Below are 26375 nucleotides of genomic sequence, written 5' to 3'. Positions count from 1 at the left end.
AGTTTTCACCTAATAACAAATCCTACTTGTGCTTACATGAAAGTTGAACTAACCATAGAAGGCGCAAATTTAATTTCTCTTTCAATTCCTCAAGCTATTATAATTATGTCTTTGAAACGTTACCGGAACACATTTATTTGAATGTTTTGCCTAAAAAAAAAACACCACATCCCATTTCTCAATTAATTCTTTTTCTTTTCTTTTAACGAAAAGCAAACGTACACCTTAAAACACAAACACCAAAACCAAAGTAGAATCAAACTTCAAACACCAACGTTGTTGCTTTGATCTTGCTTGACCACTATGATGGGCCTAAACAACTTAGGAACCGCCGTTACCGTTGTCATCGCCGTCACACTAACCGCCCTCATGGTAGAGATCCTCTACTTCTTGTGGCGCCGCCGCCGTAGCTACCGCCCCCGCTCCCGTGTGGAGCCGCAGGAGCATTCCCTCCCAACCTCATCATCACCTTCTTCATCATTCATTGCCGAGAGAGAACGCGAGCTTGAGCTTGAATTTGAGCTCGAACAACAGTTAATAATTTATAGAAGAACTTTTAAGTAATAAATAAAAATAACATTTTCATTATTTCTTCATTTTTTTCTATGTACTTAAATAATTATAATTATTTATCAATATAGAAAATTTGTGTTTTAGTAATAATAGCCATGATTTTATTATGGTTCTAAGCTATATGATATACACGAGAAAAAAAAAATTTGTATCATTTGTTTATAAAATAAATAAATAATATTATTAAATATAACTAGGATTATTTATATAGCATATTATTTATTTATTATTATTGTAGGTGATGAAGTACCAGTGTCACTATGGAATTTCAAGGGTGCTGTTCACAATAAAGGAAGAAGAAGAGAGAGAAGGCTTTGATTCTGAGAGTGGAGAGTGCAGTGCCGTCAAAACGGTGTCGTTGAGTGAGGTGGTGGTGGTGGTAGACGACGGTGGTAATGGTGACTTGTTAGTGAATGAAACGACACCGTTTTCAACACCTTGTGCTTCCCCTCCTTATTTCACACCACATTCTTCACCGTTTCATGATTATTATTATAATAATAATGTTGCCAACAATGGATGAATCAAAATTATTCAAGCTTGGTCAAGTAAATATTTTTTTTTCCTTTTCGTTTATTTGTTTACTATTATCTATTGATTTAGAATGTTAATTATTAGAATGTTTATTATATTGCGGCAGTTTTGATTTCATAATAAATCTGTTAGAAACATTTTTATACATTATATAATGTATATGTATAGAGTTTTTTTTATGGAATATTTTATGCCATTTTCCATCATATATATAGACTTACACTTTAGATTAAAGATTTAAAATGAAATTATTTTTTTATTGAATAAATTATAAAACTATATATTATCTGAAATTAAAAATCTAATAGTATTTATTAGTATGAGACGATCCTTATTTTCTAAATTAATATTTAAGGTGTGTTATCTACTTAAATTTTACAATAACAAAATTTATAAATAAATTTAATGTATAATTTTACGTAACAACAACATATTTATTTATTTATGAATATTTTGAATCCATCTTTACCCTCACACAAAAATGCTTCAAAGCCAACATTTCACTATCAAGATTATCGAGATGGCTTCAATCAGATTTTCACTTTTCAGATACTTGTAATATATACTTATATACCAATAGAAAAGAGAGTTTATATATATATATGGATCCCACAATATGTGAGGTTGTGAATTGTGGCAGAGTGATGGGGTCACTGGAAAAGGAGAATCTCGTGAAAAAGTTTCAATCTACTATAATTAGAGTAACCGTGTTTTGAATTTACTGATTCTATTGTATTGTATTTCACTCTAATGTCTATCAAATAAAAATAAAAATAAAAATTTACTGCCTAATTAATTCATTCATTAATTGTGGTTCGTATAACACAGGGCTGACAATTCATACTCTACCCGCAAGTAGATAGAGTACAGGTTTAGGATATACCCTATTTTACTCTACTCGTACTTCATATATAACATATATTTTATTAAAATTAGATATATAGTGAAAGAAGTGAGAATTGAAACCACAACATTCTTTATATAATGACTTATAATAAGTGAACAACCACTAAAACTAATTAATTAATTTAGTAATTTAGAACATTAGTTTTTTATTTTTTATGTTATTAATATGTATAAAATTCGAAATGATTGAATTTTATATTTACTTTGAAAAAATTTGATATTTCTGCGGATATGATAGGGTAGAGTAGAGTTTAGAATTTTAGGGTGTGAGTAGAATTAAAGTTGAGAGATTCTCAATCCGCAGATAAGATAGGATAGAATTTTAATAAAATTTTTAACCCACGGATAAAATTAGAGTAGGATTCAAATCCTATTCTACCCTACCCATTGCCAACCCTAGCAGGACGGTAACGAGTATAAAATTTTAGGAGAAACACATCTTATAAACTAAGGTTTTTATTTTATTATTTTTAATAAAAAAAAACAACTCCTAACCCCAAAAAAAATATAACAAAAAATAAAATTTTAAAAGAATTATATTTAAAAAACTAACTTAAGAAATTGAAATAATTATAAAAATCCAAAATGGTATGGTTGGTTATGATTGTGAGAGTTAATGGTGACACATACACAGAGCACTGCACTACTGAACAGTGAACAGTGAACACATTTAGCTTCTCATTCAATTCGTTGATCTTTATTAAAAGTCCCGTTCTCTTTTCCTTTTTTGTTCTTGTGTTTTCAAATGAGAATCCTTCTCTTCCTTCAACGAATACTTAATAATATTAATGCCATGTATGCAACGTTTTTCATATTCAAACTTCACACCTGAATAACTCGCTTTGTTTTTATTAAATGTATATAATTCACTCCTCTTGATTGGTGTGACAAAATAAAGAAAAAAATTATATATATTAAAAATTAGATATTAAGTTAATTATTTTGTACAAAATACATATTAGGCATAAAATATAAATAAAAATATTTTCAAAATAATACATATAAATATATATTCCTTAATTTTAATGTATATAATTTTTTGATTTAGTATTGATATTATAACCCAAATAAAACTACTTAACTTCGTGCATTCCTTTGTATAAGATAGTATATAGCTAGTAATGTCATATTATCATGAAATTTCATTTTTATTTTGAGTAATTCAATAGTAAGAATTAAATTCTAAAGTTCTAATATTTAAAAAAAATATTTTTTAAAAACTTTAAAATTTAAATTATTAGATAGAAACGCATAAAACATTTTATATCTTATATCTAATACATATAATGCCCCGGTTAAATTCATGCAGCACTTGGATTCTTTTTTTTTTGGTAAAACATAACATGGATTTTTTATTTTTTATTTTTGGGCACAGTTTTCTTGGTAAAGCATTGTGATAGGAGGGAATTTTTTTTATTGGATCAAGCATTGTGATCTAAGAAGGAATTTATTTCTATTAAGCCCTTTTGTTTTTGTCAGTGGCCTCATTCAAGAATTAGTATGTTAATGAATCAAGAAATGGCTCATTACATGACAAAAAAATAAAATTGGCAATGGATAATTAGCAATTGTAGATTTCAAAATAAATAAATAAATAATTGTTAGCCCCGTCTTAATACAAAAAAAAAAATAAATAAATAATTGTTATTTGCCAAATCACCTATATGGTTTTGTACTATATTTTGTTATTTAATTTTCAAAAATAATATGATGGTCTTATTGTGTTTTACAAAGTTGATGTTGTTGTTTAATCAAAATTGAGCTAACACTATCACATTTTATGTGCTTTTTTAAGTGTAAATTTGTGGTTTTTTTTTTTTTTTCCATTAGGGTAGAATCTAAGTTTCTGAGACGGTAAAATTAATTCAAGTTGCACATATGCTATTAATTTAACTCTTTGATAATTGCACAAAAAACCCTTCTAATAATTTTTCTTATATTTGTTAAAGGATTCAATGGCTATTGTCACAAAGTCACTATCAACTTTGCCAGCAATTTTCATTCCATTAACCTTCTTACACTGACATTGACCAAAATATTCCATCAAACTTATTTAAATATTGCCTAACCAGTCAACTACAACAATATAAGACATTCCATAGATCATTATCACCAATTTTAATTATTTATTTTAAAGGGTATTGTTGACAAGTACTTTTAAAACAATTAATAAAGATGTTACAAATAATTCTTTTTAATAGGAATTGCAAATTAAAAACAGAAATGCCTATAGATGTTCATAGAATCTCATGTTCAATAGTTTCTCTTAAGTGACTCAAAGGTAGAAGTAGAACCAAGCAAAGTGCCATCTCAAATTCATTCAACACATTATTAATACTTAAAAAAAAATAAAAAAATCCCTTTAAATTTAAAGAGTCGTTTCTAAATCACTCAATAGTTTACTTTTGCGAAGATGACCCACCATAAATTCTCCAAAAAGCTAATTGAAGAACCTAACATTGAATTAACCTTTGAAATGTAATTTGATAAGCATTTTTAATATATTAATTTAATCCATCAAGTTATTTCACATTATTATTTAGTACACAAAAATCAAACTATAATTTCAAAGAATTAATTAGACTTTAATATAATAATAAAATAAGAAAAAGCTCATGAAACATTTTCTATGAAAGAAAAAAAAGTTGCCAAACTACAGGCTTTACTCGAGACACAAAAAAAGCAAGTCAAACAAAAAAAAGAAATAAAATTAAAAAAAGTATGAAAAAAAAAAAAACAAAAATTCAACAAGAATATGACCAATTGACTTACAGCACCTCTAATCAAACTTCTAAATAGTATATATTCCAATTCTTATTTATCAACAAGAAGACAAGATAATATGCCATGAAATATTGAAATCAGATCATGTAACACACAATGAAAATAATACTAAAATATGTGAAATCGTTAATAAAAGTTCCTCTCTAACTCTAGCATAACTCTCCAATCAAATATTCAAATTGAACTAATGTATCAACATAATAAAATTATTATATAAAAAAACAAAAATAAAAAAGAATAAAAACCTGAATAAAAAAAAAGTGATAACAATAATAAAATTATTCGGGTCGGGTCTAAAATAATTCTCTAATGATGAAACCACAACCACCGGTAACCCCAGTCGCACGCGGTATCTTGAAACGCGCCGCCGTGCTCCGCCGTAAAAGTTCCATTCTTCGATCTCGTCATCAACGGAACCTTCAACACACAAATAGCCTTGGGTTTCACCTTCCCAGTTTTCATAAACCAAAACTTAAACCTCACTTTCATGAACACCTTCAAATCAATGCCATAAACACCAGATCCTCGTTCTTCCTCCACCTTGGATCCTTTATCCGATCCCAAAACCACCTCATTCTCACCCTTGAGAGTCGTCGCAACCACCGTCGTGTTCTTCGTTCCCTGAAAAAACGGTTGCATAGTGACGTTACCGAAGCCAACGTCGTGGTAGAATCCACGCGCCTCGATGTAGTCGTAGTAGATTCCCACGCGCTTGTTAGGGTTTCGGATCGTGAAGTTTAGCATGAGGTTGTAGTGGAGCGTGTTGTTGTTGGTGGCGGCGGCGTCGGAGGAGAAATTGAACTGAGTGAGGACGGCGTTGCTGACGTGGAACTTGACGAGATTTGGCCGTACGATGAAGTAGAGAAGAACGGCTACGATGATGAGAAGGATGAGAAGTGTGGTTAAGATCTTGCAGATGAGGCCGAAGATGCAGTCAAAAATGCAGCCGCAGCAGCAGCGGAAGATTCCGCAGCAGCAGCAGCAGTTGCTGCCGCCGCCATCGCCACGGTAGTGACGTTTGTGTTGCGGCGGAGGTATGGAAGGGCCGTAATATGCGCCGTTCAGTTGCGACATTGTTGAAAGTTGAAACTGAAAGTGAAACGAAAACGAAACGAAACGAAACGACGAGTCGTTTTGAAAATTGGTAAAGTGAAAAATGAGAAAGTGTGAGTGAGTGAGCGAGGGTTCAAAAAATAATTGAATGAATATAAATAGTAAAGTGGAAGTGTGGAGAGAGAGAGGGGGGTGAGAACGTGTAGCGTGTGGGGAGTGGAAATCTGAAAAGCGCGTTACATTTTTTTAACTGATAAGGAAAATCTATTGAATTGAAACCGATCTTTACTAAGGTTAGAGGGTTTGGATTTGGAAGGCTAAGGAAAAGTTAGTAAAGTCACATAAATAAATTATATCATACAGGCATTTCAATCTTTCACGTATATCATATTTTAGCTGTTTTAATTGAAATACTTGGAACTATAATATACTTCAAATGTTTTTTTATGTCATATATTTGGTAGAAAATTAAAGTTCGAACAAATCGTGTTATTATTCCTGATATTATCATTTAAATCGACATATAATATTTTGTGATATTATTATTTGGGAGTTAGGATTTTGATTTGGTAAAAAAAAATAAGAATGAGAGTTTTCAAAGAGAAAGGATGAGTTTGAATAACATTACTAACACTTAAATTAGTCATAATCAGTTTTATCAATGTCTCAATTTTTTATGGTTAAAAATAATTATTTACTCTTAATATATTATTATATTGTATTATATGTAGTCGGGATTATGTGATACTAACTATTCGCATAATATTAATATGTTATTATTGAAAAATATATGATAAGTTTTGATGATAGAGTGAAAATTTAGAATTCGAATTAAGACATTTAAGAATTTATAAACCAATTGAAAACTAATTAATACTAAGTATTAATAAATACATTAGAATATATTTTTTTTGGTAATATTAGAAAAATAAAATTAAAAATTATTTTATATAATATAATATTTATAATTTTATTATTATCTTATTTAAAATTGTATAATTCTAGTGATAATTAATTAATACTAAATAAAATAATTTTTATTGTTTGAGCTAATTTTTTATTGTCTCGTAAATATTATTGTTATTTTGTACCATTGACAAAGTGTTGATCGAAAATATTTTTTATAAGAGTGAGTTGAATCGAGATAAGTCAAGTGTGGTTTCTCGAAAAGACACGCATATTAGTATGAAGTTAGAAGTAATCAGCGTTGATTTGGGTTTCGATTGTTTTGTTGATCGAGTAAGCTAAATCGAGTAGGAGACTCGATTCGGGAATTCGAGTAAGGCCTTCGAAGAGCTGGTCGAATAGTTGTGGAAGCGGGAAAATTAGTAGCTTCTATCACACGAGTAAAACACGGGAAATATCTACAATCACACAGCAGGAAGGTTACCAAGAGGGATTGTATTTTAAATTTGTAATTTTATTTAATTGTAATTAATTGTAACTTAATTGTCCGTTATGTAAGATCCTATAAATACCAGGAAATTTTAGGGAATAACGGTTGAAACTTTTACTCGGAAATAACACTTAAGCATACTCACATCCCATAAAATTTCTGAATCTGCAATCGAATTATATTTTTTGTAGGGTTCCTTCCATCTTCTTCTTTCTTTCAATTTAGTTTTCTATAAACTTGATATTTTAATTGATTTTATCTATTAAGTGTTATTTATTTTCTTTGTTTAATTTATCCTTCTGCATTTTATCACTTATGTCAAAGTCCTTTGGTCTAATTGAAGGCATTTTTATGGTTTTCTTTTATTTCGATGCGAACCTTTTCATTTAGCATGTATTTAGTTTTCGAAAACTTTAATTTTTAAATTTCATTTATCAATTTACAAACTCTTTTTTTTAACACTTGTCTAACCAAAAACGTTTTGATGTACTTCTAGAAAACTGGTATTCGCATATAGTAGTATATTTTGCTCCTAAAACATTAAATATCGAACCACCATAAATTTACTAAAAAATCGACAAAACGCATAATTTTTTTTATCATCTATCCCATGATCAAATTACACCATATTAGACAGGATTTTTCGTAGTTAAGTTTGACTCGATTTTAAAGGAAAGAGTTAATTAATACATTTTTTTTGGTGACTTGTTAATTAATACATTTAGTAATTAGTATTAACACTTTTCTTATTTAAATTACATTTTTTTATTAGGAATAAATTTATAAGGAAAAAAATTAACACTAATTTTATTTTGTCGATAAATTGGACAATCTCCAATCCTAGATACTCCAATAAATTGGACAACTTCCAATTTTATGTACACAATACACCCACACATTCCTCACACATTTTATCACATTTTTTTTTATGGATCTAAAAAGAAAAGGTATAGTGAGCTGTCTGAAAATTTAACATTCAGGTCCATTATAGTTTAGTAACCATTGAACCTGTTAATGGATAACCCGCTATAGTCTTTCAAAATCAATAATGGGTCAATAGAGAGGTTCAACTTGACAGTCCAACTACTTAACCCGAAAATAAGTTGAAGGGTCATTCTTAGGAAAAAAAATGAGGTTACAAAATTGCAAATTTAAATCTTCTAAAATAAACAAAAATGATAATGTGATTTAGTAAAGAATTAATTACTATTAATTTTGTAATTTCTATAAAATATATGTCTCGTTTTCTTAGTTTAAGAGTGATTTAACTCTTTATTTTACCAATTTACTAATTTCTTTAGTTTAGAGGATTTTAATCCCAAAATTGTTCTCTCTACGCATTTTTCTCAAGTCAATGTTATTATTTAAAAAAAAAAACTGCAAAATATAGATAAGAAGTATATGTAAATATCGATTATGTTATGTATACATTAAAATTAGTTATTAAAGTCAATCACAAATATAAAATACATATTGAAATATAAATATATATTGAAAATAAACTAAATTAAACATATATTTATACACAAATATATTGATCACTAATTTTAATGATTGTTTTAATGATTGATTTTAGTGTATGACTAATATTTTTTGTAAAAATATATACTCATATTTCCTTTCAGTTGGCAAAAATGAAGTTTACCTACAATACTTAATCAATAATCAAAACATAATATAGTAATGTAGTAATCTACCATATCCACAAGAAAACTATAGGCAAATTATGAACCAATAAAAAATGATAATGTTCATATAAAAGTTACAACCTTAAACATCAAAAGAAGAAATAGAAACGAATCATGTAAAATTCTCAGAAATCAACCTCACACTTTGTAGGCTTAAACACCATCATTTTCCCCTTCTTATTATTATAACTGAAAGGAACCTTAATCCCACATTTAGCCCTAGATTTATTAATCAAATTATTACCTATAACATCACCAATTCTAAACCTTATCAAAAAATAAATCTTCACATCAATTCCAAAAATACCCCTCTTATTGTCCCCTTCAAAATCATCAACATCAAGCGCCACAAGCTTGTTCCCGGAGAAGACAACGCTCATGGGAACCCTTTCCTTTGTGTAAAGAAGGTACGAGAACCATGGCGCCGTCAAGGGCGTGGCGGCGGCAAACTCTGTCTCTTGATAGAGCGCGTGGCCACGCGCTTCGTCGAAGTAGATGGAAAGCTTGTTGTTGGGGTTGTGGACGGTGAAGTTGAGTACGAGGTTGTAGTGTAACACGGTGGTGGTGTTAAGGTAGTTGAATGTGGTGAGGTTGGCTTGGGTGACGTGGAAGGTGAAGGAGCGTGGTTGGAGGAGGATGTAGAGTACGAGGATTATGAGGAGTACGAGGACGATGATGGTGATTAGGAGGTACCATATGAGGCTGAAGCAGCACCAACAGCATCTTGTGGTGCGGTTGTGCCCGTGGCGGCGATGGTTTGCGGCGGTTGTCAATTGAGCTTCTTCTTTGTTGTTATCCTCCATAGCCTAAATTTGAGTTTAATTTTAATACTATAACTTTTGAAAAAAAAGTTCGCGGAATTTAATGAGATGTTGTGAAGTGAGAAAAGGGAGGAGTCTAAAAAGTTTGGTTTATTGATTGAAATTTTAGTGAGAAATAAGGAGATGATGATGAAGAGCTTCAAGTCGTTATACATCAAATGGGAGAATGCTTTGGAAGGAGGAATTGGTGTATTTTATTTATTTATAATTATTGGACGTATATTATATTGAAGACTTGAATTGAGTGTTTGTTTAGTTGCTATTAAATTGAAAAAAATAAGATTTTTTTTTATTTTTTAATGTGTTTAATAAATTTATAATAATAAAAAAATAAAAAATATTTTTTTATATATATTTTTTTAAAGATTTTTTTTAAAAAAATATTTTTTATGTAATAAATAAATAAAAAAATATTTTTATATGATTATATTTAAATATAATTGATCAATAATTTTTTTTTATTTTGTTATTTATTTTTAATTTTTAAATAAATTAAAAATATTATCATTATATTAATTATCATATTTATCCAATTAAATAAATATAATAAATTTAATTTTGAATTATGACCCTTAAATAAAATTTTAATTTTCGACCGTTTAATTTTTGACTTATTTAAATATGATAAAAGAAAGAAAAAAAAGGAAAAATATACTGACAAAATAAAGAAAGAATTGAAAAAAAATTTACAAAATGATAAATTCATATCATATATATTAAAATTATTTATTAAAATTAATTATTAATATAAAATTTATATTAAAAATATAAATACATATTAACAATAAATTAAATTACGTGTATTTATATATAAATATATTAATAATAAATTTTAATAACTAATTTTGGTATTCCAAAAATATTTTTGTAATCATTAATAGAAAACGAAGCCAGAGATTAAAAGTCAAACTTCATACGCTACAGCTAGCAGATCTTATCATATATTTAAATACCATCTAGGATATACTCATATATATATATATTTTATTTTACTACATGGAAATTAAGCAAATATAAGCTATTAAGCTATACACGTATATGAGTAACTCTTAAAACAAAGGACCCAAAAGGAATCCAACGAATCAAGAAGTAATGATAAATAAAACAACACAATTCTATACTCTAATTTTTTTTTTTTCAATCCTAGGTATCTTAAGTACCATATAACATACCCATACATTCCTCGCACATTTACCAAATTTTTCTCCTCACTTACACTTAGTAAGATTTGAACTCAAAACCTTTAAAATGAGAAGGAGCTATACTCTAATTTCTAAACCCACTTGATATCAACATTGCACTTCTTGGGCTCAAATCTAGCACCTACCACTTTCCCATTAGAATCACTCAAAGGAACCTTAATCCCACACTTAACCGTAGCTTTTGAGTTAATATTATTAAATATAAAATCACCAAGCCTAAACCTTATGTCAAAATGCAACTTCACATAAATATCGAAATCCCCATCTCTCTTGTCTTGGTCAAACTTAGAGCGTTGACTTTGATCAAGAACCAAAACTTTTGTCCCCTTGAACACACCACTCATCCTATCCGTGTGGTTAGAATCTTGTCTGAAAGAATTCAGCCATGTGATGACATCAATTGTGGAGAATCTAGAACCTTGGTAGAACACATTGCCCTCAACTTTGTCATAGTAGATTGCAAGCTTTTTGTTTGGGTTATGTGAAGTGAAATTTAGTACAAGTTTGTAATGTAACAATGTATTAGTGCTAGTGTAGTTGAATTGTGTGAGATTTGCTTGTGTGACAGAGAATTTGAAGGGTCTTGGTTGAACTATGACAAGGGATATGATGAATAAAAGAACAATTAGGGTTATGATTGATAGTAGAATCTTCCAAAAGATGTTGAAAATGCGGCAACAACAATTTCTTCTTCTACGGTTATTATTTGGAGGAATTGAAGGGCCATAGTATGAGCCATTCAATTGGGATTGCTTATTTTCAGCCATATGTATGTGCAAGAATAATATATGAAGATTTATTTGATAAGTAAATGTTATGAGTATATATGTTATGTGCTTATGTATATATATAGGGTAGGATTGAAGGAGTGTTGAAAATTCTATGAAATCAATTTATGGATAATGTTATGTACTTTGCTTGTTAATGTGATTTATGCCCACTTGCCTAATTCAATTTCATCATGGAATTGAAGATCATGTAGCAACTTGGAATTGTACCAAAAGAAAAAATAAATAGGTTAGAAGCATGTTGGGCTTGACCAGTTTGGTGGAAATTCAATGTTTTCTTTTTCTTTGATTGGACCGAGACCTAAGTGGTTTGAGTAAATGAAATAAAACTAGATATTTTAATAATAGTCCAATTCAATCAAATTGAGTTAGTTAAGTGATTAACTTATTTGTTCACTTAAATAAATTTAAAAGTTTGAATTTTTTATTATGTATGCAGCAATTCTAATCCTAAAATATTAGTTAAGTCCTTAAATATAGTTCAAATTCACGACAAAATTAATTTTTGGTGAAGTCTATGGTGTAGATGCCAAAAGACATCTACACATATAGAAGTAACGTATTTTGTTTTTTAAGTGACATTTGGCGTCTTTTTTTTGGAACTAGTGAGATTTAATGTCTGCTATTGGTATTCTTTTTCAGATGTGCAGTAAGAATACTATAATTTTCAGCTTTTGTCTACCTTAAATATAATGTTAATTATATTGTTAAATTTTAATGACATCCATTTTTTTGTCACATAATAGGCCGAATAAAAAATTGAACAATGCATTCAGTTGGGCTATAAATTTGCCCAAGCATAGCTTTCTCTGTTTTTCTATTTTCTAACTATGTGTAGTAACAGTATAAAGTGCAAAATAAAATCATGCAACATATTATTTGGTTCCTTTATCAAATTTACTCATCTAACAATTATTTTTTTATTATAAAATTAGATTTTATAATGTCATGACTCCTTTCAAGAAATATAAAATGATCATAAAGTTGCTAAATTTTAAAGATAAATTTTTTTTTAATTATATTTACAAAAAATTATATTAAAATAAGATATTAACTAGGTGATACATGTTTCAAATATTCGTGATGTAAAGAGTTCAAATATTATCTAAAAGTTATTAGTTTATATTTTTAGAATATTCAATTTAATTTGATGTATTTTGATTTTGTTTAATTAGTTACTAGATTGGGCTTTATATTTATAGGTTTATGTTTTTTTTTTTTTTTTTAACCTAAAAAAATGTTATAAATACCTTCTAAACTATTCGTCATATTGAGTGATTAGAGGTGTGAAAAGTCTCTTTTAATTTCATGATAAAACCATGGTGTAGACAAGTGAGGTTGAATAAGTCTCTGTTGTTGCATCGGAGAATTGGATAGAAGGTTGAGCGTGTCCCTTCAATTCAATTCTCAAAGTATAATATGGACAAGTTAGGTTGAGTAAGTCTCTTTCTTGTTGCATTAAGAAATTGAATTAAAAGTCAAGTGATTCTCTCTGTATTCAATTTCAATCTATCCTTTGTTTTCTATTTTAATTTTAATATATTTTTTATTTAATTTTTATTCTTGTCTTTTGTTTATTTTGAATTCTGTTCTTTATCGATAGACCTATTTCAAAATATATGTTTAACGATTAAATACTTTATTGCATTTTAAATTTGAGCCTTATTCTAAAGTAATATACTCTTAATTCTTTAGAATTGAATACTAATAAAATTGTACAATAATAATATAAATATTAGTTAATATATAAATATTGATTAAATTACTAAATATATTTTAACCTTAAATAAAATTAATTTTTCCTGTGTAAAAGTAAAATAAAAGGATATTTACAAACTATATATATTGTAAAAGGTTTAATTGTTCTGTTGGTCCTTATAGTTTTACGAAATTTTTAATTAGGTCTTTATACTTTTTTTTTCTTTTAATTGGTTCTTACACTAATTTTTTTTTTCAATTAGGTCCCTCTTGGCAGTAATTAGCTTAATTTTATAGGGACCCAACTAAAAAAAATTAGTGTAGAAATCCAAATAAAAAAAAAGTGTAGGAACCCAATTAAAAAAAATTTTGATGCAAGGACTCAATTGAAAGAAAAAAAAAATACAAAAACTCAATTAAAAATTTCGAAAAATTATAAAGACCAACAGAATAATTAAACCTTTGTAAAACTTAAAAGTTCTAAGTATATAAATCGTATATCTTAATTACTCACCAAATTAATAAATATATATTTGTATAGCAATAGGATTAAGAATTTTAACATTGACCGAATAAAACATTCCAAAGTTTAAAAAAGAAATCAAAGGACAACTTAAAAGACCCAACTGAATGATTTTATTTGGCCCAACAATGTATACCAAAATCTAAATATCATTAAAATTTTAATAACATAATTAATATTACATTTAATAGATAAATTCTGAAAATTACAGTATTTTTACTGTACAGTATGAAAGACAGCACAAATAACAAACACCAAGTGTCACTCATCAAACCAAAACACGTTATTTCTACATGTATAAATGTCTTTTGGCATCTATACCATAGAATTCGCCTTATTTTTTATTTATCGAATTAGAAAATATTAATAACATAAAAAAAATAAAAGTCCAAATTATTATTCTAAAACTAATGATAGATAAATAAATAAATAAAGGGATGCGAAAAAAGAAAAACTTAATACGGAATTAATCTAATCCAATTATTGGGCCGATAACCTAAGGCTTGGCCCATTAACTGAATGGCCCAATAACCATGAGGGTGACATATAGAAATTATAGGGGTCCATGTTAGTTTATATTTTAATTTTGTTAAAAAAAAAAAAAAACTAAACAAATTAATAGTGCTACGTTCTATCTGATAGTTACTTTAATTTACTTTAAGTTAATCAACTTTTATATGGCTTCTTTTAACATAATTGCTCCCAAAGACGATAAAGATATCATTTTCTAAGATTTTAAATACTATAAAGAAAAAAAGGACTCACTAAGACTTAATAGTCAATAGTGATGACAATGAGAGATGTGATTGATTAATTGTTGTGTTCTACTCTTACGTGTGGAAAGGTTTATCTAAGGTAGCTGAATTCGGGTGCTTATAGCATAAATGTTCATCATGCTATGAATTTTTAACATCAAATTCAATAACAGATATTTAGACCACAAAATTTACAGAATTAAGACGATGTAAATTTCTTGATAGTAATTCATAGAATATAATCTCTAATATGTAATTTTACCTTAAAAATTTAGGCTAAAATATTTAGATATGGATATAAATTTAGTATAATCCTTCAAAATGTGGTGATTTTTCGCAAATTACATCTATGAGAAGGTTTATTTTATTTTTTTTATTGTCTTTTGCAAATTTTTTTAAATTTTTGTAATTTGCAAAAAAAAATTTACAATTTATATAAAATAGGTTAATCTAAACACATAATAATGTTAGACTTTTTTGTATCCTGCAAAAAGACAGATCATTTATACCGTCGTAAAATTCTTTAAATTTTATTTTAACGCACACGAAAATTAATTATATTTTAAATGAATTTTTGAAAATTTTATTCATTGAAAAAGAATTTGTTCTAGTTTCTTTATATTCACTTAGAAGTCACGGTTCAAGTAACACTCCTAACTTAAGATAATAAATATTTAATATTAAAGAACCAATGAATTATAGTTTAAATAATATAATTTTTCCATACTTATCTAAGAGATCGCAAATTCAAGTCTCGTTATCTTTGATTAAAAAAAAAAAAATTACTCACCCTAATTAGTAATATCATTGAATTTGAGTGCGTGTGTAGAAAAATATGAATTAAAGAAGGTTCTCTTTACTTTTGCCAAATCATGACGGTGCTCAACACTGCCAAGCAAAGCCACATGATCCTAATAACTATGTGCTGATGAATTGGGTCATCATCATATCATAATAGACATAATTTTGATTTTGATTAGAGAATAGGAGATAAAGATAAGGACCATTCATGTACACACATAATGCTATGAAAGCAATTTATTAATTATTTCTTTATTTCCACCAATATTTTCAATTTATTAATTATTATTAATTGGCAAAGTAGGTGAGCCTATTTTGAAAAGGACTACCACCACTATATGCCATGTGGATGAACATAACACTATATGTTATTTCAAAAGAAGCCCACAACTTCCTTCAATAATTCATATCCATCCTTATACAGATAGAAATTAACTACTTGTGCTAGTTTCTAGAGGCTTCAATAATGTATTTGATGCAACTTTTTATAAATCTTAATAAAATATATAAATTTTCTAATTTTTTTTATGCAACGATTATTCAATAGTCATATATAAATTAGAAATTATTTATTTCTAATTATTCTAATTTTTTATTAGTAATAATAGATCTATCTAACCCTAATAATGGGCTATAACTAGGCTTAAATTGTATCAACTATAATAAAATATAAAATTACTGATGATTAAAAAAATTTAAAAAATTACATTCATATTAGGTTTCAAAAAATTTTTGACGAGACACTTTAATTTTTAATTAATAATTTTGTATTATTTTAAAAATACATCCGCATTGATTATTTCACAAAAGAGATATTTTTTTAGATTTAAGTATTTTGTGATAAGATTTTTTAGTAATTTATTTATCCAATGCAATACATATTAAAAAATTTATTGAAAAACAATAAAAGACTAATAATCTATGTCTGATGAAATAATAAAAAATATTAAAATCTAAAATATACAATAACCTAATTAAATTTAGTGAAAATTAATTTGAGTGGTTAGTTATTACTTTAAAAATTGTTTTTCAGTTCATTATATATGTTGATAATAACATGATACAACTACCTTTTCTACTATGTATTTATAAATGTGGAACATCCCTACAAAGTGCCATTTTTATAACATTAGGGTTAGCATGTACATCAAGTATTCAAATGGAACATGTATAGCAGCTACATGGATCTATAAAGGAAGAAAATTCAAAGAAGATAACAAAAGTGGTCCTTGCTATAAAGTGTGGATAAAATAAAACATACCAAGAGGAATATAAACATGTGAATATACACATGTATATACCAATATAAACAAAATAACAGAAAAACCAAAAAATAATAAGCCAAATAAACGAGAATAAAATGTGAGAAATTGAGAATTACTGAGAAAACGAAAGAAAAAGACTCCGAGTGCTCCATCTCACACTCATTTGTTATCCAAATTAATTAACCAAAAAATAAATAAAATTGCTATGTAATTATATATATATTTTTTATTTTTCTACATGATTAAGTTAATAAGATAAAACACTTAAATAAACAATAATGTATCAAAAAAGTTATTTCCATCATAGCTCATTATTATTATATATTGCATGTAATTAAATTATTATTTATTACAACTTGGTAATTTTGCTATATCATATAGCTATTTCTCCTTCCTATAGCAAAATGTACAGTTCAATTTATACCTAACAATTCATACACAAAAGTGACACATTAAATACAACCATACAAAGGTAGAAAAATACATTAAAATAAAAATGTACGTACCACGTTAACAAAAAATTTTACTAATTAAAAATTGGATTAAATTAAAGGTTTAAACGCTAACGGCACAACGTTGAATCATCATGTACTTCATGGCGCCGTTCTCACCAATCCTGACGCCGTTGCCCTGCGAACCGAAATTAATGTACGCAGGACAACGGACATGGATGTGGTAGTGGCCGGAGACGAACACGCCGACCTTCCAACGGACCTTCCCGTCAACTCTGAGGGTGACAAGGATGACATCATTTTCTTCTTGACTGAGACTCTGAAAGTTGAACGGAGCAATCGGAATATTCGTTCCGTAAACAAACGGTGACCATACGTTGACTTCTTTATGTCCCTGTTTGGTTTTAACATATCATTATTATTTACTTGAAAATAAAATTAAGAGTTTAAACATATCATTGCTCTTAATTAATTATGAGTTTATTTTTTTTTATTCATAATGTAATTACAAAAATAAAAAATAACTGTAAAAAGTAATTAAAACTTTTTGGGTTTGAAGGACCACTTAATATTATTACACATAGAAAAATAGCTACTTTTTTTTTTCATACCAATATATCAATATAAAATACTTTTATATCGAAAATACATACAACGACGCCGAAAAAATTAATTACAAAATATTAAAAAAATTAATTTTGATACATTTTTCAAATAATTTTATACATATATTTAATATTATTTCAATAAAAATAATTATTTTTTATATTAACAGTATGAATTATTATAAAAAAATAGATATAATTATACCACTGTATAAATTAAACCCATAATAAAATCAAAATCTTTTTCAATTTAAAATCTCAATTAGTTTAAAATAATATAGATAATTTAATTTTCAGATATTATTATTTATTAGCAAAAAAAATTAACTAACAATAAATTCATTATTTAAAAATATTTAATTAATTAAATAATGGTATAAATTTTGTATATATTTTTTTCAATTTACTATTATAAGCTGTTCCATAACCCAAAACGGAAAGTATTAGTTACCTGATATGTGGGGGGTATGGCGGTCCGGTAAGTAACTTGCTGATTCCGGTAACTAATATAGGCGGCGAGGTGGTCATAGTAGACACCGATGTGATCGTTAGGATTGCGAGAAGTCAAGGTGACCTGAAAATTGGAGGTTAAGAAGTTGGCGACGGTGGCGTTGAAGGCATAAACCGTTATGTCCTGGAGTATGAAGGTCGGTTTGGTAGGTCTTAGTACTGCCCATATTATTAATATTACTAGCAACACCAAGAACACGAATATTAAGATTCCACCGCATATTCTCCTTATTATTACTTGCCTCCTCTTCCTGTGGTGATCGCACTCCTTCACCGACATCGAGGTTGTTACTTCGGAAGATATTTGGAAGAAGAAGAAGCAAAGAGAGTGGTGTGGTTGATGGTTTTAATTCTGAAGAATTGGGGGTGGGGCGTCTTTGGGTTTTCATTTATTTATATTTATAAAGTGGGAATGAATTTCTTGTATTTATTTTTTATTATTAAAGATATGATAAGATCATGGTATATGGTTTGTGTTGGTATGTATGTTATTGAATATGAATGGTGGAGGCTATACTTTGCTAGATATATAGATAGGATTTATAGTTTATGTACACACACACTAGCTAGTAGATTATTAGTAGTACTAATTGGAAAATAGTGATGAATTATTAGAGATTATATATATATACACGCACTCTTCATTTATTATTAAAAAGAAGAGTATGGAAAGATAATGAAAATATTAAATAATGTGAATAATAAATATATTAGATATTTAATTTATTAGGTGTGTGGATAATTATTTTAATATTAATATTTAAGTGAATAATTTGAGGATGTAATATATTTTTATTTTATTAGATAAATTTTAAAATTGATTGTTCATATTATTTACAAAAATTATTATCTACGTAACAAACTCCTTATTAAAAATATGCATTCGTCATTTTTGGAGGGGGTAGATCATGCAAAATAAGAGTTTGGTGATTGCTACCACAGGTTTACCTAACTAAAACTAAAAGAAGATGAAAGGTTGAAAACTACTATTACTACTACCATATGGATTATGTGTGAATAGTTTACGTCTCAAAAAAAAAAAAAAATGTTTTTGTAAGGTAGAAAAAATTAAAATTTTTCGTAAAATCAAAAAAATAAATTATATAAAACATAAAATTAAAAAAAATAAATTATAAAATTATCAGATTTAGTATAAATTTTATAAAATTAATTTACTCATTTAAAATCGTAATATAAAAAATTTTTAAAAGTTAAATCGAAATTTTAATTACTTTAATTTTCTCAAATCATTTTTAAACATTAAAGGTGATAAAATTACACTATATGATTATATTGTTTTCAAATTATTCTTTTTTGTTAAAGTCATCACACATTTAAAAAATATTATAAAATTTATTATTTTTTTATATTTTTAATACTACATTGAATATATCAAAATTAAAACTTAAAAAAGACTTATCCAAGGAAGAGTGCTATATAGTAACAAACATATTATTCCTTTTCATCGGTTTGGTGAGATTTTCATTTTGCCACTACTAGTAATACCAATACGTAGTAATAGTAAGTGTATAGAGTAATATAATGTATAATACTATGTTTATATTTATATGTTAATAGAGCTAGCTATTTGTCACCACTCACCAAACTTAACATCCCACTAACGCTCGTGCATTAATTTCAATGATGGCTTGATTTTCATTGAGGTTATTGCTTTCTAAGTCAAAAAAGGTGTGCTTTACTTTTCGCTAATTAAAGAGACATATAAAGGGCCAAGAAAATATCATCTTAAATAAAGTTGAATCAACATCGTTCATAAATTAGAAACAAGATTCAGTTTGTAAGAGTTTAATTTTAATTTTAATTTATTGATGCTATATTTTAAAATATTTTACATTGTTGTCTAATAAAATTTATTTATTTATAGATAATTACTCCAGTTGTAGTGTGTAAAAACTAATTTATTATTTTTGCTAATATTATTATGTAATTAAACTATTAAAGTAACCTTTTATATTCATATATTAAGGTTGACCTTTACTTTAAATTTAGAAAAATAATAGTAATTAACATGAGATGTAATTTATTAAAAGAGTAATTACTTCGATATTTTGATAAATAATTTTATATTTGAGTTTCGAAATTTAAGAATAAAATTGGAATGCTGATAATAATTTAATCAAACGAAAAAACTATTTATGAAAGTTTGTCACTGATTTAAGTGCCTTGTTATTAGTGACACGTTTGGGTGCATATTATAGCTAGGCCCCATGTATTAAAAACAAATTACACCAACTTTGTGTGTCTCTTTTTTGTTAATGGAGTTCAAGATTATACTTGGCAGCACCAACCATTTAATAATGGAACAGAGTAAAGGATCAATAAATCACAACTTTTTAATTAAAAAAGAAAAAAGGAAAAGAAAATTCCATTTTCATGAACCAAACTCTCTTTATTTAACAAGTGTGTCAGAGAGTAGAAAGCAAGGTAGAATAGAAAAATGAAAAAAAAAAATACAATTGAAATATGAACATTTTCTTAATTTTACTTGAATATTGAATATATTTTTTAATTAATTTTTGTATTTTGATTATTATTATTATATTGAGCTTGATCTGACTCGACTAAATTCATCAGCTCACTTTCGAATATACTTTTATCTTATTTGACTATTATTGTCAATAAAGACCATTTAAAACTAATAAACAAAAACACAAAAAAAAGGTTATTACACTTTACTAAGATAAAACAAACTTAGTATATTCACAAAATTAGAATAATTATAATACAAACGAAATTATCAATTTATTCGTCAACTTAAACAAATGTATATAAAGATTTGAATTTTATTTTTTATATATAATAATTTATTAGTTAATATATTTTAAATGAAATTTAAATTAGTAACAAATTAATCTTTAATTTATCTAGTTAAAAGACACTGATAAAAAATTCACACCATTATTATTATATTATATATGAGAACAAAGATTTCAGAATATTATAAGTTTGCTCTTTATCTTATATATTTTAGTACATATAGGTAAAAAACAAAATAGTATGATGACTTTCATTAATCTTCTCTGTTCATTCAATAAACAATGTAATTATACATAATATTTACATTGGAAACACTTCCCCTTATTTTCTTTCTCAATTCGCTTTCTCTCTAAAGGAACAAATTAAAGGAAACTGAACTCTCACGCAAGAAAGTCTCAATTTTAACCCTTTTCTTTTTTGTTCTCAAATTTCAATTCACAAATTAAAGAAAGAAATTGGTCCAAGAAAATGTATACATTGCATCTTTATCTCTCTCACATTGCTTTCATAATTGACACTTCAACTACTGTCGCCCTGTCTCCAATCTTAGGTTAATTAATTGACAGCTACAACTAAAAATAAACCTTCAATTTATCATTGAGTTATGAGTATATACTTTCTTTAGTTCATACTAATATTTGTTAATATCTTACAATATTTTTTTTATAATTATTGACACAATTATTATTCATTAATAAAAATACTAAAAGATTTTAATGATTGAGGTTTATTAGTCAATAATAAATTTTTAATTAAATAGAGGTTTAATTACATTAATGAACTAATTTTTGAAAATATCATAGAAAATTAAAAAAATTAATGATTAATAATAAATTAAAATATATTCTATTAAAATAAATATTTTTAATAACCATAAAATACAATTTTTTCTTGTTATATAGTGAGTAAGTCAAGCAAGAGTAGTCAACAAGGTTTAATCTTAGTCTAAAATGAATCACACATGAAACAAGACAATTGACATCATACCTCATCACAAGTATATTCTCACTTTCACACTAGCTAGGAATGCAGGACCCCATCTTCTATTCACCGCTAGAAAATTCAAAGTCTTGACGCAAATGTAAACAATAATGTCTATCTTCTCATGACCAATTAAACTTTTTATATATATACTTTTTTTTTCTTTATTTTTGGTATATTTAATATACGTGTACACTAAAATTAGTTATTAGTATAAAATATATATTAAAAATAAATTAAATTACATATATATTTATATATTAATAATTAATTTTAGTAATTAATTTTAATGTATAAATAATATTTTTTATTTTAGATGGATGCTTTGAGTATAATACTTAATTAGATCAATGTTTTTTGGTTATGATGATTAGGTTATATACTAGTATATGTTCAATTAATTTAATATAAATCATTAACAACATATATAATACAATATGCAAAAGAAAGAAAAGAAAGGAGAGAGAGAGAGAGAGAATGACCTAATTAAGGTAGTGTACATATAATTTTCTTAATGTAAGTTAGGTTTACTATATATACTTACAATCTACATGTATGTGTGGAACGTTTTGATAAGGCCAACAAGATAAACAATAAAACATATAATTAAGGAAATACCCTCTTTTGGGACCTACTTACTTCAATTTCTCTTACCACACGCATTCAAATTTCTTAATTTTTCATTTTATTTTTTTTAATGATAAAAAAAATGGGCGCCGACAGTACCCAATTGAACAGCAAAGTAGGAAAAAGGCAACAAATTGAAATGAAGAAAATTCTGTGGCTATTAGAAACTGAAGTTTGAGGACTTCATAAACACCATTGATTGAGGTGAACCTACAGCTATCTACACAAAGAAAAATAGGAGTGATATTTTTTAAAATATTTAATTTGAAGAAAAATAATATATAGATATTTGATTGGACCTCTTTAGTTCATTATTTCAATAATTTAGAGTTGCTTACTCACCTAGCTAGCTAGGCTAGGTATGTATTAATAAATAATTAAATATAATCAAAAGAATTTTACATAATGAGTTGGTAGAAATTTTTTATTTTTCATAAGAAAAAAAGTTATACAAAATTAAGAATCTTGGCAAAAAGAACACACACTACAAACACAGCTCTAATAAGAGGAGCCCCACAAATGAAAGCTACTTTTATTACACTTTCCTAACCGAATAATAAAGAGGGGAATAAAAAAGATATTGTGCTTTCTCTTATATGAATAATGACCATATTGATCACTAAAAAAATTGAACACTATTTTTTTTAACTTTTTGTTATTTTGCATTTTAGTAATCTATTATTTGATTTATTTTTACCTTTTATATATATATTCAATTAAAATAGTAGTTATTGGATGGGTTTAGTTATAATAAAGTATACATTGCTTTCCATCTTATATATATCTAACGCGGAATTAGATGAAATATTAAAGGGAAGCTAAAAATTTTAACACAATAAAATAAAACTAAAATAAAATTTTTTAAAAGAGATTAAACTAAAATTTACATATAATTTACATATAAAAAATTAAAATTAAAAGAATTATTACCCTCTTTCTTTACATGTAGCTCCGCCCTCTATATATCTATCATGCCTAAGATGCAGGGTTCTAAATTTATGAACTTCTGATATATTGTTGAATATGTTTGTCAATAAGTAATAACTTAATAGAAATATTTGGTAATTAAAAAAATAATCATAATGTATTTTATTTAATATTTATTAATTATTACAGTAATTAATAAATATTAGTAATTAATAAATATTAAATAAAATAATTTTTTTATTATTTTTTTTATTTCTCTAATATTATCGATAACTTAATATATACATGAATGAAAGAATTAATAACAGTTGACTCTATTTTGAAAAAATAACAAGACACAAATTAAACATCTTAAGCAAAAGTGAACAAAATGTAGTTTTAGTGTAAGTGTCTAAATAGAAATCAAATGCTTTTATTTTTATTTTTATTTTTGTCAAAAAAATAAAATGTATTGAAGAACCATAAAAAGAGGTGAATTGAGAATTTGAGATCAATATATAAGAGGCTCTGTGCTTTATTATTATTGAAGGAAGTGGCGTGGTGTGCCAAGCAAACAAGAGACGTACATGTCTAGAATAACGAAGGTTCAATAATGGTGACTCTCTCCAAAAATAAAACAAAACAAAAAAATAAAAAATAAAAGCAATGGCACATAGATCAAAAAAAGGTGTGTTGATGCACTTGCACTGACACCCAGGATGATTCAATGTAGCTTCTTATATCCCTAAATATAGATATACAAGACCCTACACAAATTCTTCTAAGAATTATTGTAGAAACCTCTCACATATTCCTTTACTTTTTTCACCAACTCCCCCTATATAAATTTGTATTTCTTTTTTTTGGATAAATTCATTTGTGGATATGATCTTCACATGAGAACCTCGTTTGCATGTTAAGGTATAAGATTCAAAGTAAGTACAGAACAATAATATCAAAAAAGGTAAAATGTATGCAGTAGATGTCCAAGGATATATTATAAAATTATGCTTGTACCTTTAATTAATTTTTACCCTAAATTTTTGAAAGTCAATATTTTTTCTAACCACATGATATTAACATTTAAAATTTAATTAACTTTTTTTATTTTTTTATTTTTTTATTTTTTTAAGTAAATTAAACTGACACAAATAAAATAGGATGAGCATGTGCATTATCTTTATTTAAAAAAATAGAGAATTAATTTTAATTAGTTAATATTAATTAATTTTATTTTAAAATTATCTTTTCATTTTTATCTTTTAAAGGATTTAGAATTTAAGATTTACGATTACAATTTAAAACTTGAGATTTAAATTTAAAAATTTAGTTTAAAAAATAATTTTCAAAAAATAACTTATGTTATAATTAATAGGAAAAATCGATTCTTTAATTAAATTATATGTATGCAGAATATTATAAAACAATCATTTATAAAGTTTCATTAGGTTAATTTTTAAGAAAAATGATTTGATTATCTTTATTTATTTATTGGATAAAAATTTTAATTTATAATTTGTCGGCACATGATGTGATGCTATTAGAAAAAAAGAGACAAAATATGAAAAAGTAGAAAGGAAAACGTTAAGGAGCTACTAAGCTAGTGTGAGGAGGTTTTAATATCATTATTATTGAAGACGTGGATGATAAGAAATTCTCGATTCAAGGAAAACTCCAAACTATAATGCAGAAAAAAACAAGTAGAAGATAACGAAAGAAAATAGGTCGATTTTTTGGCTTCTTTTTAGTTTTGTATCTTCTTGATAATGATTTCTAATTTGACAAAATCACGTGTAGCAACTCATGAATTAGGCATAATAATAAACATGATGTTATCTTGGCAAAATATAAGTAAGAAGTAAGAACCCTAATAAGATGTTGTTTCAATCAGATTAATAAAGGTTCTATTATATATTTTTAGTAATTTTTTTCAAGTTTAATATAAAATAAAAATTAAATTTTAATTTTGATGCACTAATAATAAAATCGTACAATCACAATTATTTTTTTAAATAACTATTTACACAATTAATATAAAAAATAGTTATTTTTATTAATGTGGCGGTATGTAATTTGATACACGTATAGAGTAAAACGGTTTTATACTGAAGATATGTCTAAAATCAGTTCAACCATTTTATGTGCATTAGATGTACCATTTTTTATGAACCATTAAATTTTATTAAATAAAAATCAAAGGATATTATGAAAGAAGAGTATTAATAAACTTTATAAATATAGAATATATTAATATATACATACATAAATACATTTCAATATAGAATATAAAACATATAATTACATAATATAAAATAATTATATAAAAATATTTTTATTTATTAAAATTAATTATTATACAGTACCATTTATAATTACATAATATAAAATAATTAAATTATTTTATATTACTTGAAAATAATTAAATTATTTTATATTATTAAAAAATATTTATTAATAGTTAACTTTATTAAAAATATATTATTATATAACATAATTTTTTATTCAAATTTTTTAAACATACAATTTACCCAAAATAGTATATATAATATTATTTTAAAAAAATTAATTGTTATATAATATTTAAAAAAATGTGTAATATTTCCATGTGCAATGAAAGGTAGCTGTTCGAAGAAGTAACCTTTAAAGCCAAGCTATTTTGTTGGATTAGCCATTTTTTATATGCATGAAAGAAAATTTTTTTTAGTAATCACAAAATACATAAAAAGAAT

General features: G+C 26.1%; 5 protein-coding genes across 5 annotated transcripts; 1 reads left to right on the top strand and 4 right to left on the bottom strand.

Moving 5' to 3' along the window:
* The first annotated feature begins 306 nt into the window (after positions 1-306).
* LOC114924848 (uncharacterized) lies at positions 307-1096 on the top strand. Its single transcript, XM_072208473.1, has 2 exons — positions 307-533; positions 847-1096. Exons 1-2 carry the CDS (start codon positions 307-309, stop codon positions 1094-1096), a joined length of 477 nt encoding a protein of 158 aa, XP_072064574.1.
* Positions 1097-5103: 4007 nt separating this feature from the next.
* On the bottom strand, positions 5104-5871 carry LOC112728775 (NDR1/HIN1-like protein 3). The gene has a single exon (XM_025779062.3). The coding sequence runs from the start codon at positions 5869-5871 to the stop codon at positions 5104-5106; it is 768 nt and encodes a 255-aa protein (XP_025634847.1).
* Positions 5872-9059: 3188 nt separating this feature from the next.
* On the bottom strand, positions 9060-9737 carry LOC112728774 (NDR1/HIN1-like protein 3). The gene has a single exon (XM_025779061.3). It carries the CDS (start codon positions 9735-9737, stop codon positions 9060-9062), a length of 678 nt encoding a protein of 225 aa, XP_025634846.1.
* Positions 9738-10697: 960 nt separating this feature from the next.
* Positions 10698-11792, bottom strand: LOC112728773 (NDR1/HIN1-like protein 10). Its single transcript, XM_025779060.3, has one exon. It carries the CDS (start codon positions 11722-11724, stop codon positions 11029-11031), a length of 696 nt encoding a protein of 231 aa, XP_025634845.1. The 5' UTR covers positions 11725-11792; the 3' UTR covers positions 10698-11028.
* A 5276-nt stretch (positions 11793-17068) lies between these two features.
* Positions 17069-18867, bottom strand: LOC112728771 (NDR1/HIN1-like protein 1). The gene is made up of 2 exons (XM_025779059.2): positions 18296-18867; positions 17069-17633 (listed from the first exon to the last, which is right to left on the bottom strand). Exons 1-2 carry the CDS (start codon positions 18632-18634, stop codon positions 17343-17345), a joined length of 630 nt encoding a protein of 209 aa, XP_025634844.1. The 5' UTR covers positions 18635-18867; the 3' UTR covers positions 17069-17342.
* Positions 18868-26375: the final 7508 nt, after the last annotated feature.

This window comes from Arachis hypogaea, chromosome 12 (genome assembly GCF_003086295.3).
Source record: "Arachis hypogaea cultivar Tifrunner chromosome 12, arahy.Tifrunner.gnm2.J5K5, whole genome shotgun sequence".
Lineage (NCBI taxonomy): Eukaryota > Viridiplantae > Streptophyta > Magnoliopsida > Fabales > Fabaceae > Arachis > Arachis hypogaea.
The sequence above is the reverse complement of the archived record's forward strand: the minus strand, read 5'-3'. Positions and strand labels throughout refer to the sequence as shown.

Excerpts from the sequence above, each read along its gene's own strand:
- LOC114924848 (XM_072208473.1), top strand. The coding sequence starts at position 307 with ATGGGCCTAAACAACTTAGGAACCGCCGTTACCGTTGTCATCGCCGTC. Across the intron at positions 534-846 it reads GAATTTGAGCTCGAACAACA|GGTGCTGTTCACAATAAAGG; the intron begins GTTAATAATTTA and ends TGGAATTTCAAG.
- LOC112728775 (XM_025779062.3), bottom strand. The coding sequence starts at position 5,871 with ATGTCGCAACTGAACGGCGCATATTACGGCCCTTCCATACCTCCGCCG.
- LOC112728774 (XM_025779061.3), bottom strand. The coding sequence starts at position 9,737 with ATGGAGGATAACAACAAAGAAGAAGCTCAATTGACAACCGCCGCAAAC.
- LOC112728773 (XM_025779060.3), bottom strand. The coding sequence starts at position 11,724 with ATGGCTGAAAATAAGCAATCCCAATTGAATGGCTCATACTATGGCCCT.
- LOC112728771 (XM_025779059.2), bottom strand. The coding sequence starts at position 18,634 with ATGTCGGTGAAGGAGTGCGATCACCACAGGAAGAGGAGGCAAGTAATA. Across the intron at positions 17,634-18,295 it reads CCATACCCCCCACATATCAG|GGACATAAAGAAGTCAACGT; the intron begins GTAACTAATACT and ends AAAACCAAACAG.